This window comes from Camponotus floridanus, unplaced genomic scaffold (assembly GCF_003227725.1).
Source record: "Camponotus floridanus strain SB8 unplaced genomic scaffold, Cflo_v7.5 scaffold90, whole genome shotgun sequence".
NCBI classification, from domain to species: Eukaryota; Metazoa; Arthropoda; class Insecta; order Hymenoptera; family Formicidae; genus Camponotus; species Camponotus floridanus.
In genome coordinates this window covers 177,681-191,170 of record NW_020229861.1, presented here as the reverse complement: position 1 = coordinate 191,170, position 13,490 = coordinate 177,681, and the positions used below count along the sequence as shown (strand labels likewise).

Here is a 13,490-nt window from a genome sequence, read left to right as displayed (position 1 = left end):
AATTAATTTTGCTATAGGTAAAAAGTAATTATCAAATAAAATATTTATTGAATATCAAAAATATCATCATTAAAATCTGATTAAAGTCATTTTGACTACAAAGATAATTTGCTATTATCTCATTATTATATTATTAATAAAATATTATAGTCTTTAAATGATTTGGAAAATCTAGGAAATCCTTATAATATTATGTCTTTTTACATCTTACAGAATGCAAAAATTGATTTAAGGAAAAATAATAGATTTAAAAATAATTCAATAGGTCATTTGATCATGAAAGAGCGAAAATGGAGGTGCAGAATTTCGAAACGGTACATAACATGAATATATGGGAAGTGGAATTTTCTCCATTTGTTAGACATACAATGAAAATGTGGAATACATGCATACAATATTGGATGGCTGTGTGTATTTACAAAAGATTCCCTTATAAAAATTTAAGAACTGTCGTTACATTGACTCTTTCTGCTCTGTGGCATGGTTATGCTGCAGGCTATTATTTTTGCATCTGTCAAATACCGCTCTATCTAGCTTCTGAGGATATCTGCATTAAATTTTATAATCAATGTGAAGAGAATGGATTTGTGAGTTATTTATATATATTCTAGATACAATAATATGTAAATGCATAGATTTAATTTACTGTTGTATACAGGGTGTCCCATTTTAAGTGTCAATCCCAAATATCTCTCTCATTTTTTATTTTAGAGAAAAATGGTTCAGACATGTTTTGTATGGTTTTGATGGGGCCATAAGATGGTACCATTGATTTGACCTTGAAGAGTCATTTGAAGGTCATGTGAAGATCACTTCAATTTTTTTAAATGGCATCCCCTATTTTTAATTACATATTCTTGTAGCTGAGAGCTTTCCAAAACACTATAATAAAATATTTTTTCGTTGAGTATTTCGAGTTATGAGACTTGAATAATTTCTTAATTCTACATAAATTATAAAATATCTGATAAAATATTCATTTTTCGATTATTTTACTTTAATACTTTTATGCACAAAATAATGAGAGAAATCAATTGGTGTAAAGAAAAAACATAGTTGTTTTTAAGAAAAAAATATGTAATTTGCAATTAACAATTACATATTTTTTCTTTGAAACAATTATGTGTTTTCTTTACACCAATCGAGTTTTCACATTATTTTGTGCATAAAAGTATGAAGGTAAAATAATCGAAAAATGAATATTTTACCAGATATTTTATGATTTATGTAGAATTAAGAAATTATTCAAGCATCATAACTCGAAAAATACTTAACGAGAAAATATTTTATTATAGTGTTTTGGAAAGCTCTCGAGGTCAGCTACAAGAATATGTAATAAAAAATAAGAGGTGCCATTTAAAAAAATTAAGGTAACCTTCACGTGACCTTCAAATGACTCTTCAAGGTCAAATCAATGATACCATCTTATGGCCCCCTCGAAACCATACAAAACATGTTTGAACCATTTTTCTCTAAAATAAAAAATGAGAGAGATATTTGGGGTGGACACTTAAAATGGGACACCCTGTATGTAATTGTATAAATTTACGGAATGGGAAAAAAATAACGGAATGAAAGAGAGATATTTTGGAAATCATCGATTTCAAAACAAAATATTTCATATAAAAGTTAATATTTTATATGTTTCATAAAATATTTCATATAATGTTTTAAGCAATGCATTACGGAATGTAAATGTGACTTAGTGTTGTCAAGATGTAAAGATCGCTTTGATATTTTTAAGGAAATTTTTTTATTGCATGATCTTTTAGCATTCAAGCTTATGTCAGAACATTTTCAAAATACTGTAATTAAGTCATTTTCCGTTAAAAATTCCCTGAGTTGTGAGCATTGCTGGCATTAAAGTCATCCAAAATGTATCACATGAAAGATAACAAAGTCGGATTTATATTTTTGTATCATATACAAATTCTAAATTGTAGTAGTTTGTCACTATGATATTTAATGATATCTTAAATCGCGCTAATATTAACGATATCGTAAGTGCGATTAATAATTCAAAAAATTCTTAACTAAAAAGAATTCATTCAAAGCTTATCATTTTGAAGATATCTTGATATAAATTAAAAATTTTTTGAAAAACAGGAGTTCCGATTAAAAAATGTCAAAATAATCATATTAACATAATCACGTAATGTGGTGCTTAAGAAAATAACTTATAATTTTTTAATATTGACTTTTTCTAAAATTCCTAGATTTTTTAAATATCAATACTTTTTTTCCTTTTTTTTCCCACTCTGTACATATATATTTTATAATATTGTCGTAATAACAATAATAAATAAATATATATATATATATATATATATATATATATATATATATACAGGGTGTTTCATTTTAATCCGACCACCTAAATTTCTCGGAACCTAAGCAAGATAGAGAAAAACATTTTAGACAAAAGTTGTATGGTTCCAAGGGGGACATAAGATGGTGTCATTAGTTTGATCTTGAAGAGCCACCTGAAGGTCAGCTCCAACTTTTTAAATGGGACACCCTATATGCTTTTGCATATTCTTGTAGCTCATCTCAAGAGCTTTCCAAAACACTATAATTAAGTTAGTTTTCATTAAGTACTTTCCAAGTTATGAGGCTTGAAACCATTTTTTAATTTTACATAAACCGTAAATATCTTGTAAAATATTCATTTTTCGATTATTTTACCTTAATACTTTTATGTACAAAATAATGAGAAGAATCAATTGGTGTAAAGAAAACTCATAGTTGTTTCGAAAAAAGAAATATGTAATTTGCAATTAACAATTACATATTTTTTCTTAAAAATAACTATGTCTTTTCTTTACACCAATTGATTCCTCTCATTATTTTGTACATAAAAGTATTAAGGTAAGATAATCGAAAAATGAATATTTTACAAGATATTTTACGGTTTATGTAAAATTAAAAAATGATTTCAAGCCTCATAACTTGGAAAGTACTTAATGAAAACTAACTTAATTATAGTGTTTTGGAAAGCTCTTGAGATGAGCTACAAGAATATGCAAAAGCATATAGGGTGTCCCATTTAAAAAGTTGGAGCTGACCTTCGCGTGCCCTTCAGGTGGCTCTTCAAGATCAAACTAATGACATCATCTTATGTCCCCCTTGAAACCATACAACTTTTGTCTAAAACATTTTTCTCTATCTTGCTTAGGTTCCGAGAAATTTAGGTGGTCGGATTAAAATAAAACACCCTGTATATACAGGTTGTCTGCTAAACATGCGGCAAAAATTCAGGGGGTGATTTATTGGGTTATTTTAAGACTTTTTTATCTGATGATTTTCGAAAAAATGCTTTGTTTCGAAAATAAAAGCAATAAAAGTTTTTTGACCAATTTGACGTTGATGAATTCTTTCGAAGGTTTTTCTATCAGGGACATTACGGTTGGGAAATCGTTCAATGTACAATCGCCTAGCCCGTAACGAATTTCCATCGGCAAGACCATACATGAAATGCATGTCAGTCATCTCAGCGTTCGTATAGCAATTCATGAACACTAACAAAAGTTTAACTATCAATGGCAAATAAACAAATTTTGTTATTGTTTTCAACATCTGCACTAGCTTGCTACGTTTATTTAGACTACGTTAATACTTGAAAAAAACCTGTATCGCCTGTTATCTATGGAATAAAAAATTGGTCAAAAAACTTTTATTGCTTTTATTTTCGAAACAAAGCATTTTTTCAAAAATCATCAGATAACAAAAAAGTCTTAAAATAACCCAATAAATCACCCCCTGAATTTTTGCCGCATGTTTAGCAGACACCCTGTATATATATAATATATATATATATATATATATATATATATATATATATACATATATATATATATACACACCATGGCCCATTTTAATCGACGCACCTGAATATCTCCGTTGGTAAGCCGAATACAAAAAAATTGTTCAGACAAAAGTTGTATGATTTCAAGAGGGACATAAGATGGTGTCATTAGTTTGATCTTGAAGAGCCACCTGAAGGTCACGTGAAGGTCAGCTCCAACTTTTTAAATGGGACACCCTATATGCTTTCGCATATTCTTGTAGCTCATCTGAACAGCTTTCCAAAACACTATAATTAAGTTAGTTTCCATTAAATACTTTCCAAGTTATGAGGCTTGAAATTATTTTTTAATTTTACATAAACCGTAAAATATCTTGTAAAATATTCATTTTTCGATTATTTTACCCTAATACTTTTATGTACAAAATAATGAGAAGAATCAATTGGTGTAAAGAAAACACATAATTGTTTCGAACAAAAAAATGTAATTGTTAATTGCAAATTACATTTTTTTGTTCGAAACAATTATGTGTTTTCTTTACACCAATTGATTCTTCTCATTATTTTGTACATAAAAGTATTAAGGTAAAATAATCGAAAAATGAATATTTTACAAGATATTTTACAGTTTATGTAAAATTAAAAAATGATTTCAAGCCTCATAACTTGGAAAGTATTTAATGAAAACTAACTTAATTATAGTGTTTTGGAAAGCTGTTCAGATGAGCTACAAGAATATGCGAAAGCATATAGAATGTCCCATTTGAAAAGTTGGAGCTGACCTTCACGTGACCTTCAGGTGGCTCTTCAAGATCAAACTAATGACACCATCTTATGTCCCCCTTGAAACCATACAACTTTTGTCTGAACAATTTTTTTGTATTCGGCTTACCAACGTAGATATTCAGGTGCGTCGATTAAAATGGGCCACGGTGTATATATATACAGGGTGTCGCAGACCACCCGTATCAGCCGAATATTTCAAAAACTGAGCGCGGTAGACAAAAATATTTTACACAAAAGTTGGTTTCAAGTAACGTATTACGTGGCGATATCAGTATGATCTTGAAGAGTGTTGTCAAGGTCACGTAAAAAGTGTTGTCAAGGTCACCTTGAATTGTGTAAATGGAAACCCCAATTTTTATTGCATATTCTTGTAACTCATCTCGAGAGCTTTCCAAAACATTATAATTAAGTTAATTTTCGTTAAGTACTTTCCGAGTTATGAGGCTTGAAATCATTTCTTAATTTTACATAAACCATAAAATATCTTTTAAAATATTCATTTTTTTTGCTTCCGAGTGAATAAAAGCTTGCATGCTAAATTGTAGCTCTGTACTTTGAAATTGTTTCTGTTTTATTCCTGCCTCTAGCGGGGCGGCTTCTTGCAGATACTGGCCTAGCCAAAAAAAGGGCCTTCTTCTATACAGAGAAAGGGTCTTTCGTCTCTCCTCATTGCCTGTAGATTTAATATAACACTCAGCCTAATCTATAAGCACCTATACGACAACCGTGCTCAGCAGGAACAGCCATTTATCGGCGTGACTCGCGCAGGCGCTCTCCTCCCGGAGAAACCTAGCCCATGGACTCACTAGGCGGAACATTCAAACTAAAATGAATCAACAACGCACAAATATGCAGTATCAGAACTCTCAGAATAATCAACAAGATCCCCAAATCCGGAAACAGGAATGGCAACAAGTTAAAAATAAGAAACAAACGAGAAACAGCCCAGAAATTTTCAAATCAAATAAAAAACATACACAGATTAAAGACTACTGACTAAATAAACCGGAGCACCAGTAACACTTATGAAAAGTTAAGCGATGAAGAAGATCAAGAATCAAAGAAACCAAATCACCTCCTATTTTCCTAGATGGAGTCGAAAATATTGCGCCACTAAAACAAGCACTTGAAGTTGCAAAGGATCAATATGTAATAAAAATACTAAGAGACAATCAGGTCAAGCTACAATCATTAACAACAGCTAAATATCATCCAATAATGGAGACACTTAAACAAAAAGGTAGCCAAGGTTATTCCTATCAGTGTAAAGCTGACAAAAAATTCAAGGTAGTGTTAAGAAACATGCATTCGACAATTGACATAAACGAGCTGAAAAAAGAAATTGAAGCACATAATCACAAAGTTATTAATATAACAAATATAATGGAAATAAAAACAAAGAAACCGCTTCCACTTTTCTTCATTGAACTTCAGCAAAAAGACAATAAAGATATTTATAAAATCAAAAATCTATTAAACACAATAATTAACTTTGAACAACCTTACAAAAAACGCAATATCGTACAATGCATAAGATACCAAGCCTATGGACATAGTAAAAATTACTGTTTTAGAGGCCCAAGATACGTAAAGTGTGCAGAAAAACACCTGACTAGTGCATGCTCCAGAAAGCAGAAATTTGAAGAAGTAATATGCTGTAACTGTAGAGCCAACCACCCAGCAAATTACAAAGGCGAAGTTCGCAAACAATTACAACAAAGGTTATTTCCAAAATTAAGAGAAAAACAGACCCACAACAGAAGAACAAAACCCAAGACCAGATCAAAATAGAGAAAACTTAATCAAAACTACTAGTTTTATGCCTCAAATAGGCAGTACATGAATAAATTTCCATTTATCATGTTGATTCCAATCAGTTTAATATTCTGAATCTCATCTGCTTGTATTAGATATCAGAAATTAAAGTGATAAAAATTAAAATGATAATTACTGTATTTTTAGTCGTTTATTCATATTCGGGATTTTATATATATTTCTGACAGAAATTAAATTATGAGAAAGTACAGCTCACGTAGCGGTAAGTGAAGGAACTATCGAATCATGCAAACCCTGTTCCGTATCTGCCGTCAATCTGCTATCAGAGATTGTGTGCGCAGATCCTGCTCGATTTCTGCCGACAATCTGTTGTCAAATTGTGTCGCACAGATCCCGTTCAATTTCTGCCATCAATCTGCTGTCAGTTATATCAGCAAGCTCTACTCGATATCTACCGAAAATTTGATATCAAATTTTATTGCGCAGATCTTGCTCAGTTTCTGCAATCAATCTAACATCAAATTGTTTTGCGCAGGTCCTGCTCTGTTTCTGTCGCCAATCTTCTATAATAATTTTATACAATTTTTGTTAGATTTCTGCCAACAATCTGACATCAAATTGCATTACTCAGATTTTGGCCGATTTCTGCAATCAATCTGATATCAAACTGTGTTGCGCAGATCTTGCTCGATTTCTGCCATCAATCTGCTATGATAATTTTAAACAAATCCTGTTCAGTTTCTGCTATCAAATTATGTCAGCAGGTTTTGTAACATTTCTGCTGACATTCTGTTATCATTATTTGATGAAAACAAATTTTTTATACAATCTGCAATCTTACTGTCGACAAAAATTTGTAGCAGAAATTGACAAAATCTGTTTGAACAGACTTTGCTGACTGGAATGTTAAACCTTCTTGCAGCTGTGATTGCTAAACTAAAATAATGGCTACTACATTCAAAATATACGTTTGGAACGCTAATGGTTTGACCCAAAGATGCAAGGAACTTAAATATTTTTTGCATGAGCATAACATAAACATAATGCTCATCTCGGAAACACATTTCTAAAAAAAAGTCATCTAAATATCCCGGAGTATTCCATCTATGACACGCAACACCCGGACTGCACATGGTGGTACAGCCATCATCATCAGTAAAACAATAAAACATCATGAAAATGAAAAATACACAAGAATATTTATAAGTAACCAGCATTGCGATAGAAGATCAGAGCCGATCACGTTAGTAGTCATATACAGTCCTCCTAAACATACAATTAAACAAAACCAATATACCTGCTTTTTTACAACGCTAAGTAATAGGTTTATCGCTGGAGGAGACTACAACGCAAAGCACCCATGATGGGGCTCTAGATCGCCTGTACCCACTCCAAACGGACGACAACTTTACCAATCAATACTCGAAAACAATCTTCATCCTATTAACTACTAGAGAACCAACATATTGGCCTATCGAAGATAAAAACCCGACGTTATAGATTTCTACATAAAGAGTTAAAGAAATATCAATTTAAAGCGGAATCGAGTTATGATTTAACATCTGACCATTCTCCAATACTCATCACACTTAATGCGTCTATTTTGATAAAAGATAAACCTCTAACTCTATGCAATAAAAAACTGATTGGAATTTATTCAGAGATAGCCTAAACAATCAGTTAACATGCAAGATACAATTGAACCAGAGAAGAAATTGAGATGGCAATTGACACCTTTACCATCACAATTCAAAAAGGCTGCTTGGGAATCTACTCCAGAGGAGCAAAACCCCGAGAATATAATGCAATGTTCAACAAATATTAAAATCAAAATAGCAGAAAAAAGAAAACTTCGTAAAGAATGGCAGAAATCAAGATCACCACACGATAAAGCAAAGTTCAATAAAGCGGCGAAGCAACTGAAAAAGATAATAAATAAAGAACAAAACAAAGCTTTAGAAGAATTCTTTATAAACTTCACACCTGCAGAAGCCTCAGATTATTCGCTATGGAAAGTCACAAGAAAAATAAGAAGAAACCCTCAAGATGATTCCATCCATTCGTCAATCAAATGAAAAATGGGCTAGAACCAACAAAGAAAAAATTAACTTATTTTCTGAACATCTTAAAAAGGTTTTTGAGCCATACCCACAAGAATCTTCAGAAGATCAAGAAAGAGAAATCTTAAATTTAGAGACATCGTTACAGATGGAAATGCTTATTTAAAAACGAAGGAAGTCCAAAAAACAATACAAAATCTAAAGGGATACAAGGCGCTAAGATACGATCTAATTACCGGGAAGATTCTAAAAGAGTTATCGCAAAAGGCATTATTTATTACTATCGTCTTCAACGCTATGCTACCCACAGGGCACAAAGACGTCTAAAAGACGACTAAAACTGGACATATTTTCGTCAAAGACGTCTTTTAATTAGAGACAATAGTCGACGAAAAGTCGACTAAAAGTCGGCTCATGACCCGAATTTAGTTACTAATCTGTCAAGCCAAAAAATGACTAAAAGATGACTAAAAGACGACTAAATCATATCATAATTTTTAAACGAAACATATATATTTCAATCCCTAAATAATAATATAATTTATCTATTTCATATAAAATTTTACATAAAAATTTTGTATAAAAATTTTATTTATAATTTATACTTGCATATTGCACTTTACATCTTAAATAGATAATGAAAAATTATTTTCGTTTATTCGCCGGACATTTACTTGTCTGACTTATAAAATCAATTTAATATCTGAAACCCGTACTTTAGATCAGAAATTAAATTGAACAATACATTTTTAATCTTATTTGTTATCTTTTGCAAACTTTATATAATTCTCATAACTGAAACTTAAATACGAGAAAGATAGCGCATCGCTCGTCGCGTAGCGGTAAACGAACGAACTAATACATGCTTGCGTGCTTGCGAGAAACTTTGACCTCCAAGACCGGACATCCAAATTGTGGACGTCCAAATATTGACCGTTAACGGATGTCTTAAATCGGATGTACGATGGACGTATATTTTATGTCCGTGAACGTGCGGACGTAAAATGGACATAAAATGAATATCCATAGAATGTTCTGTGTTGTCTGGGTTTGGACGTACAAATTCTAGACTTTAAAAGGTCGACGAAAGGATGTCTTATTTTAGTCGTCTTTTCGATATGACGAAAAGACATCTATAAGACGTCCTTTTCGCCATGTCCAAAAGTCGACTTAGAAAAGACATCTTTTCGTCATCTTTTAGTATTTTGTGCCCTGTGGATAAGGTTGAAATACTTCCCGGCATAATGGAAAGTGGCGCAAATTATATTAATACCAAAACTCAGAAAAGAACCCGAAGAAGTAAAGTCGTACAGATCAATAAACCTTCTGCCTATCCTGTCAAAAATCTTCAAAAAACTCATCTTAAAAAAAAACCCATCCTAGAAAGTAAAAGTATTATCCCAGAACACCAGTTTGGATTTCATGAACAACACACTACAATTGAACAAGTACACAGAATCGTAAGAAAAATTAGAAATGCTCTTGAAGGAAAAATGTACTGTTCAGCGGTGTTCCAGGATGTATCGCAAGCTTTTGATAAAGTGTTGCATCCAGGGTTGCTTTATAAAATTAAAAAGTTTCTCTCGCACAAGTTCTATCAATTACTCAAATCTTATTTGTCAGATAGATATTTTCTTATAAAATACCAAAAAGAACTCTCAGAATTACATTCTATCAACTCTGGTATACCACAAGAAAGCGTACTAGGCCCTTTGTTATATCTCTTATTCACTGCGAATTTATCTACAATGGAGCAGACAACGACAGGAACATTTGCTGATGACACAACCATTTTAACTTCACTTAAAAATCCGAAAGCAGCATCCAGGAAACTTCAAGAAAATATTACCGAAATACAAAAGTGACTTAAAACCTGGCGTATAAAAGTCAACGAGCAAAAATCCTTACACGTCACATTTACATTAAATAAAGAGACATGTCCCCCAGTAACATTAAATAACAAAGTAATACCTCAAGCCGAAACAGCCAAATATCTAAGTATTCACCTGGACCAAGACTTATGTGGAAAACACACATATGGAATAACAGTAAACAACTTGGCCTCAAACTCAGAAATATGTATTGGCTATTTGCCCGTAAATGCAAACTATCTTTAAACAAAGTTTTACTTTATAAATCTATCATCACTCCAGTCTGGACATATGGAATTCAGTTGTAGGGTTCTGTCTCAAACTCAAACATTGAAATCTTGGAAAGATTTCAATCAAAAGTTCTGAGAATTTTAGTGGACGCGCTCTGACTAATGACATTATACGACGGGATCTCGACATCGCAACTGTTAAAGAAATAATAGGAATATGCCTCGAAGTACACTGTTAGACTGGAATCTCATTCAAATCAAATGGCAAATGAGCTCCTTAGCGAACCAACAAACAAGCGTAGACTTAAGCGATTTAAACCATTAGATTCCATAAAAAGATTTATAAATTAGTAACTGTACGCAACCAGTTATCGGATAACAGAGCTGTAACCATTCATATACATATTATCATTCCAAAAAATTGAATATGCAGCGGATATTTTCCAATGGGAAAATATCCTTCACGTTATTTGAATAGATTATGAGAATTTACCGAATGTCATATATTTCTTGACAGATTGTAAATTTCTTGGAGTTAAAAAAATATTCATTTTTCGATTACTTTACTTAATACTTTTATGTACAAAATAATGAGAGGAATCAATTGACGTAAAGAAAACGCATAGTTGTTTTGAAGAAAAAATATGTAATTGTTAATTGCAAATTACATATTTTTTCTTTAGGCCGCCGAACTTGAAAAACATTGTTGATGCCTGTAAGAGGACTTCTAAGACGAGAAATGAGACAAAATTTTGTATTACAAAAATCTTAATAACTCAAAAGCTAATTATTTCCGGACCTATGTTGATTAACTTTTTTTTCTTCTCTAAGCATGAGAAATCCATTCCTGAAATTGTGCCTACCACTTATGAAACACTCTGTGTACACAGGGTGATTCTGAATAAACATTTGTCTTTAAAATATCAAATTCTTGAATGAATTCTAAGACGATTTTTTCTCTTGCAAAATTTGGCCCAGAACTTAGTTTTTAAACTATAAAGAAAAATAGTTAACGAATTACGGAACGAGTACAAGAGATAGGCAGGGACGGCGCGATATAGGCGACTACGGGAGAGCGCTCGCCGCGATCAGCTGATTGCTATACGCGATGAGTGTAACAATCAGTGTGTGTAAGAATGTGCACGCACCTATCCTTCCCTCCCTTCCCTCCCTCCCCCGCCCCATTTCTCCATTTCCCGTGCTTCCCTACCTTTCATACCTACCATACCTTCATGTGATCTTGACAATACTCTTCAAGGACGTACTGATGTTGTTATGTAATGCGTTACTTGAAACCCTACTACTTTTGTCTGAAACATTTGTTTCTAAAATGCACAGTTTTCGAAAAATTTAGAGGTTTCCATACTTGTTTCTCACCCTGTATATATAATGATATTAAAAATGTCACTTTGTATCAACAAAATTTTTTTAATAATTACTAAACAGAATTTTTTTTTAAATATATTTTTTATATAATTATTGCAGTATTATAATAAAGAGATAGTTTTTAAATCTTTTAAATGAATTTATAAATATTTCTAAATAATAATAAAACACATTTTTTTTAAACAATATTTTCAAACGTCACAATATTAATATATATTAATATATTTATATATTTATGCTTTTTTCATAATGAAATATAGGGCAAGAAAGTTTGGGAAGTCTTCCTTTGGTGGGCAAAACTCACGTGCATGGCATATCTGGGCGTGCCTTTCCTATTGCTGCGCTTCCAAGAAATAATACACTTTTACAAAAACCTGTATTTCTCCGGACATATCTTAGGACTTGGATTTTATCTAATCGTACGAATTTTGAAGCCATATCTTCTCAAACGACAACAAATGGAGGAGCAAAAGAAAAAATAATTTTTTTATTATAAAAGAAAAAATAATTCTTTATTTTAAAAGTACAATAATTTTAGATAAGTTTCTATACCAATGCGAAATAAAACATAGAATATTTTAAGATTTAACTATACTTTATTTTTTCAACCACTGATACATTAGTGTAACCTCTTATAAATATAAGCTTGGAATAATTTTGAATTTACTTATCTGCCCATAGGACAGAGACATAAGTATTACTTTTCTTTTTTATATAATCTCCTAATATTCTCTCTTATTACGTTCATAAAAAATTCTGTAAACTTAAATATGTTATATATATGTTATATATATATTATATATACAGGGTGGGGCATTTATCTTGAGACAAGATAATATCTCGATTGGAGTCGATTATTTTGAAAAAAGTTTTAGACAAAAGTTGTAGGATTTTTCCCGGGCAATCCGACGGTGACCTTAGATTTGACCTTGGATGGTCATTTGAAGGTCACATAAAGATTACCTTCAATTTCTTAAATGGAACCCCCTATTTTTCATTACATATTCTTGTAGCTTATCTCGAGAGCTTTCCAAAACACTATAATTAAGTATCTTTTTATTAAGTACTTTTTGAGTTATAAGGCTTGAAATAATTTCTTAATTTTACATAAACCATAAAATATCTAGTAAACCATTCATTTTTCGATTATCTTACCTTCATACTTTTATGTACAAAATAATGAGAGGAATCAATTGGTGTAAAGAAAACATACAGTTGTTTTTAAGAAAAAATATGGAATTGTTAATTGCAAATTACATATTTTTTCTTAGAAACAACTATGTGTTTTCTTTACACCAATTGATTCCTCTCATTATTTTGTACATAAAAGTATGAAGGTAAGATAATCGAAAAATGAATGGTTTACTAGATATTTTATGGTTTATGTAAAATTAAGAAATTATTTCAAGCCTTATAACTCAAAAAGTACTTAATAAAAATGTACTTAATTATAGTGTTTTGGAAAGCTCTCGAGATAAGCTACAAGAATATGCAATGAAAAATAGGGGGTTCCATTTAAGAAATTGAAGGTAATCTTTATGTGACCTTCAAATGACTATTCAAGGTCAAATCTAAG

General features: G+C 31.3%; 1 protein-coding gene across 1 annotated transcript in view; it reads left to right on the top strand.

Annotated features, from left to right (window-relative positions):
• The window catches only part of LOC105250251 (lysophospholipid acyltransferase 7), a 37,396-nt gene extending 24,893 nt beyond the window's left edge, over positions 1-12,503 (top strand). Inside the window, exons 5-6 of the mRNA XM_025414883.1 lie at positions 266-587; positions 12,175-12,503. Coding sequence (XP_025270668.1) covers positions 266-587; positions 12,175-12,396 — 544 coding nt within the window. The 3' untranslated portion in view covers positions 12,397-12,503. The remainder of the gene's footprint in view (positions 1-265; positions 588-12,174) is intronic.
• Positions 12,504-13,490: the final 987 nt, after the last annotated feature.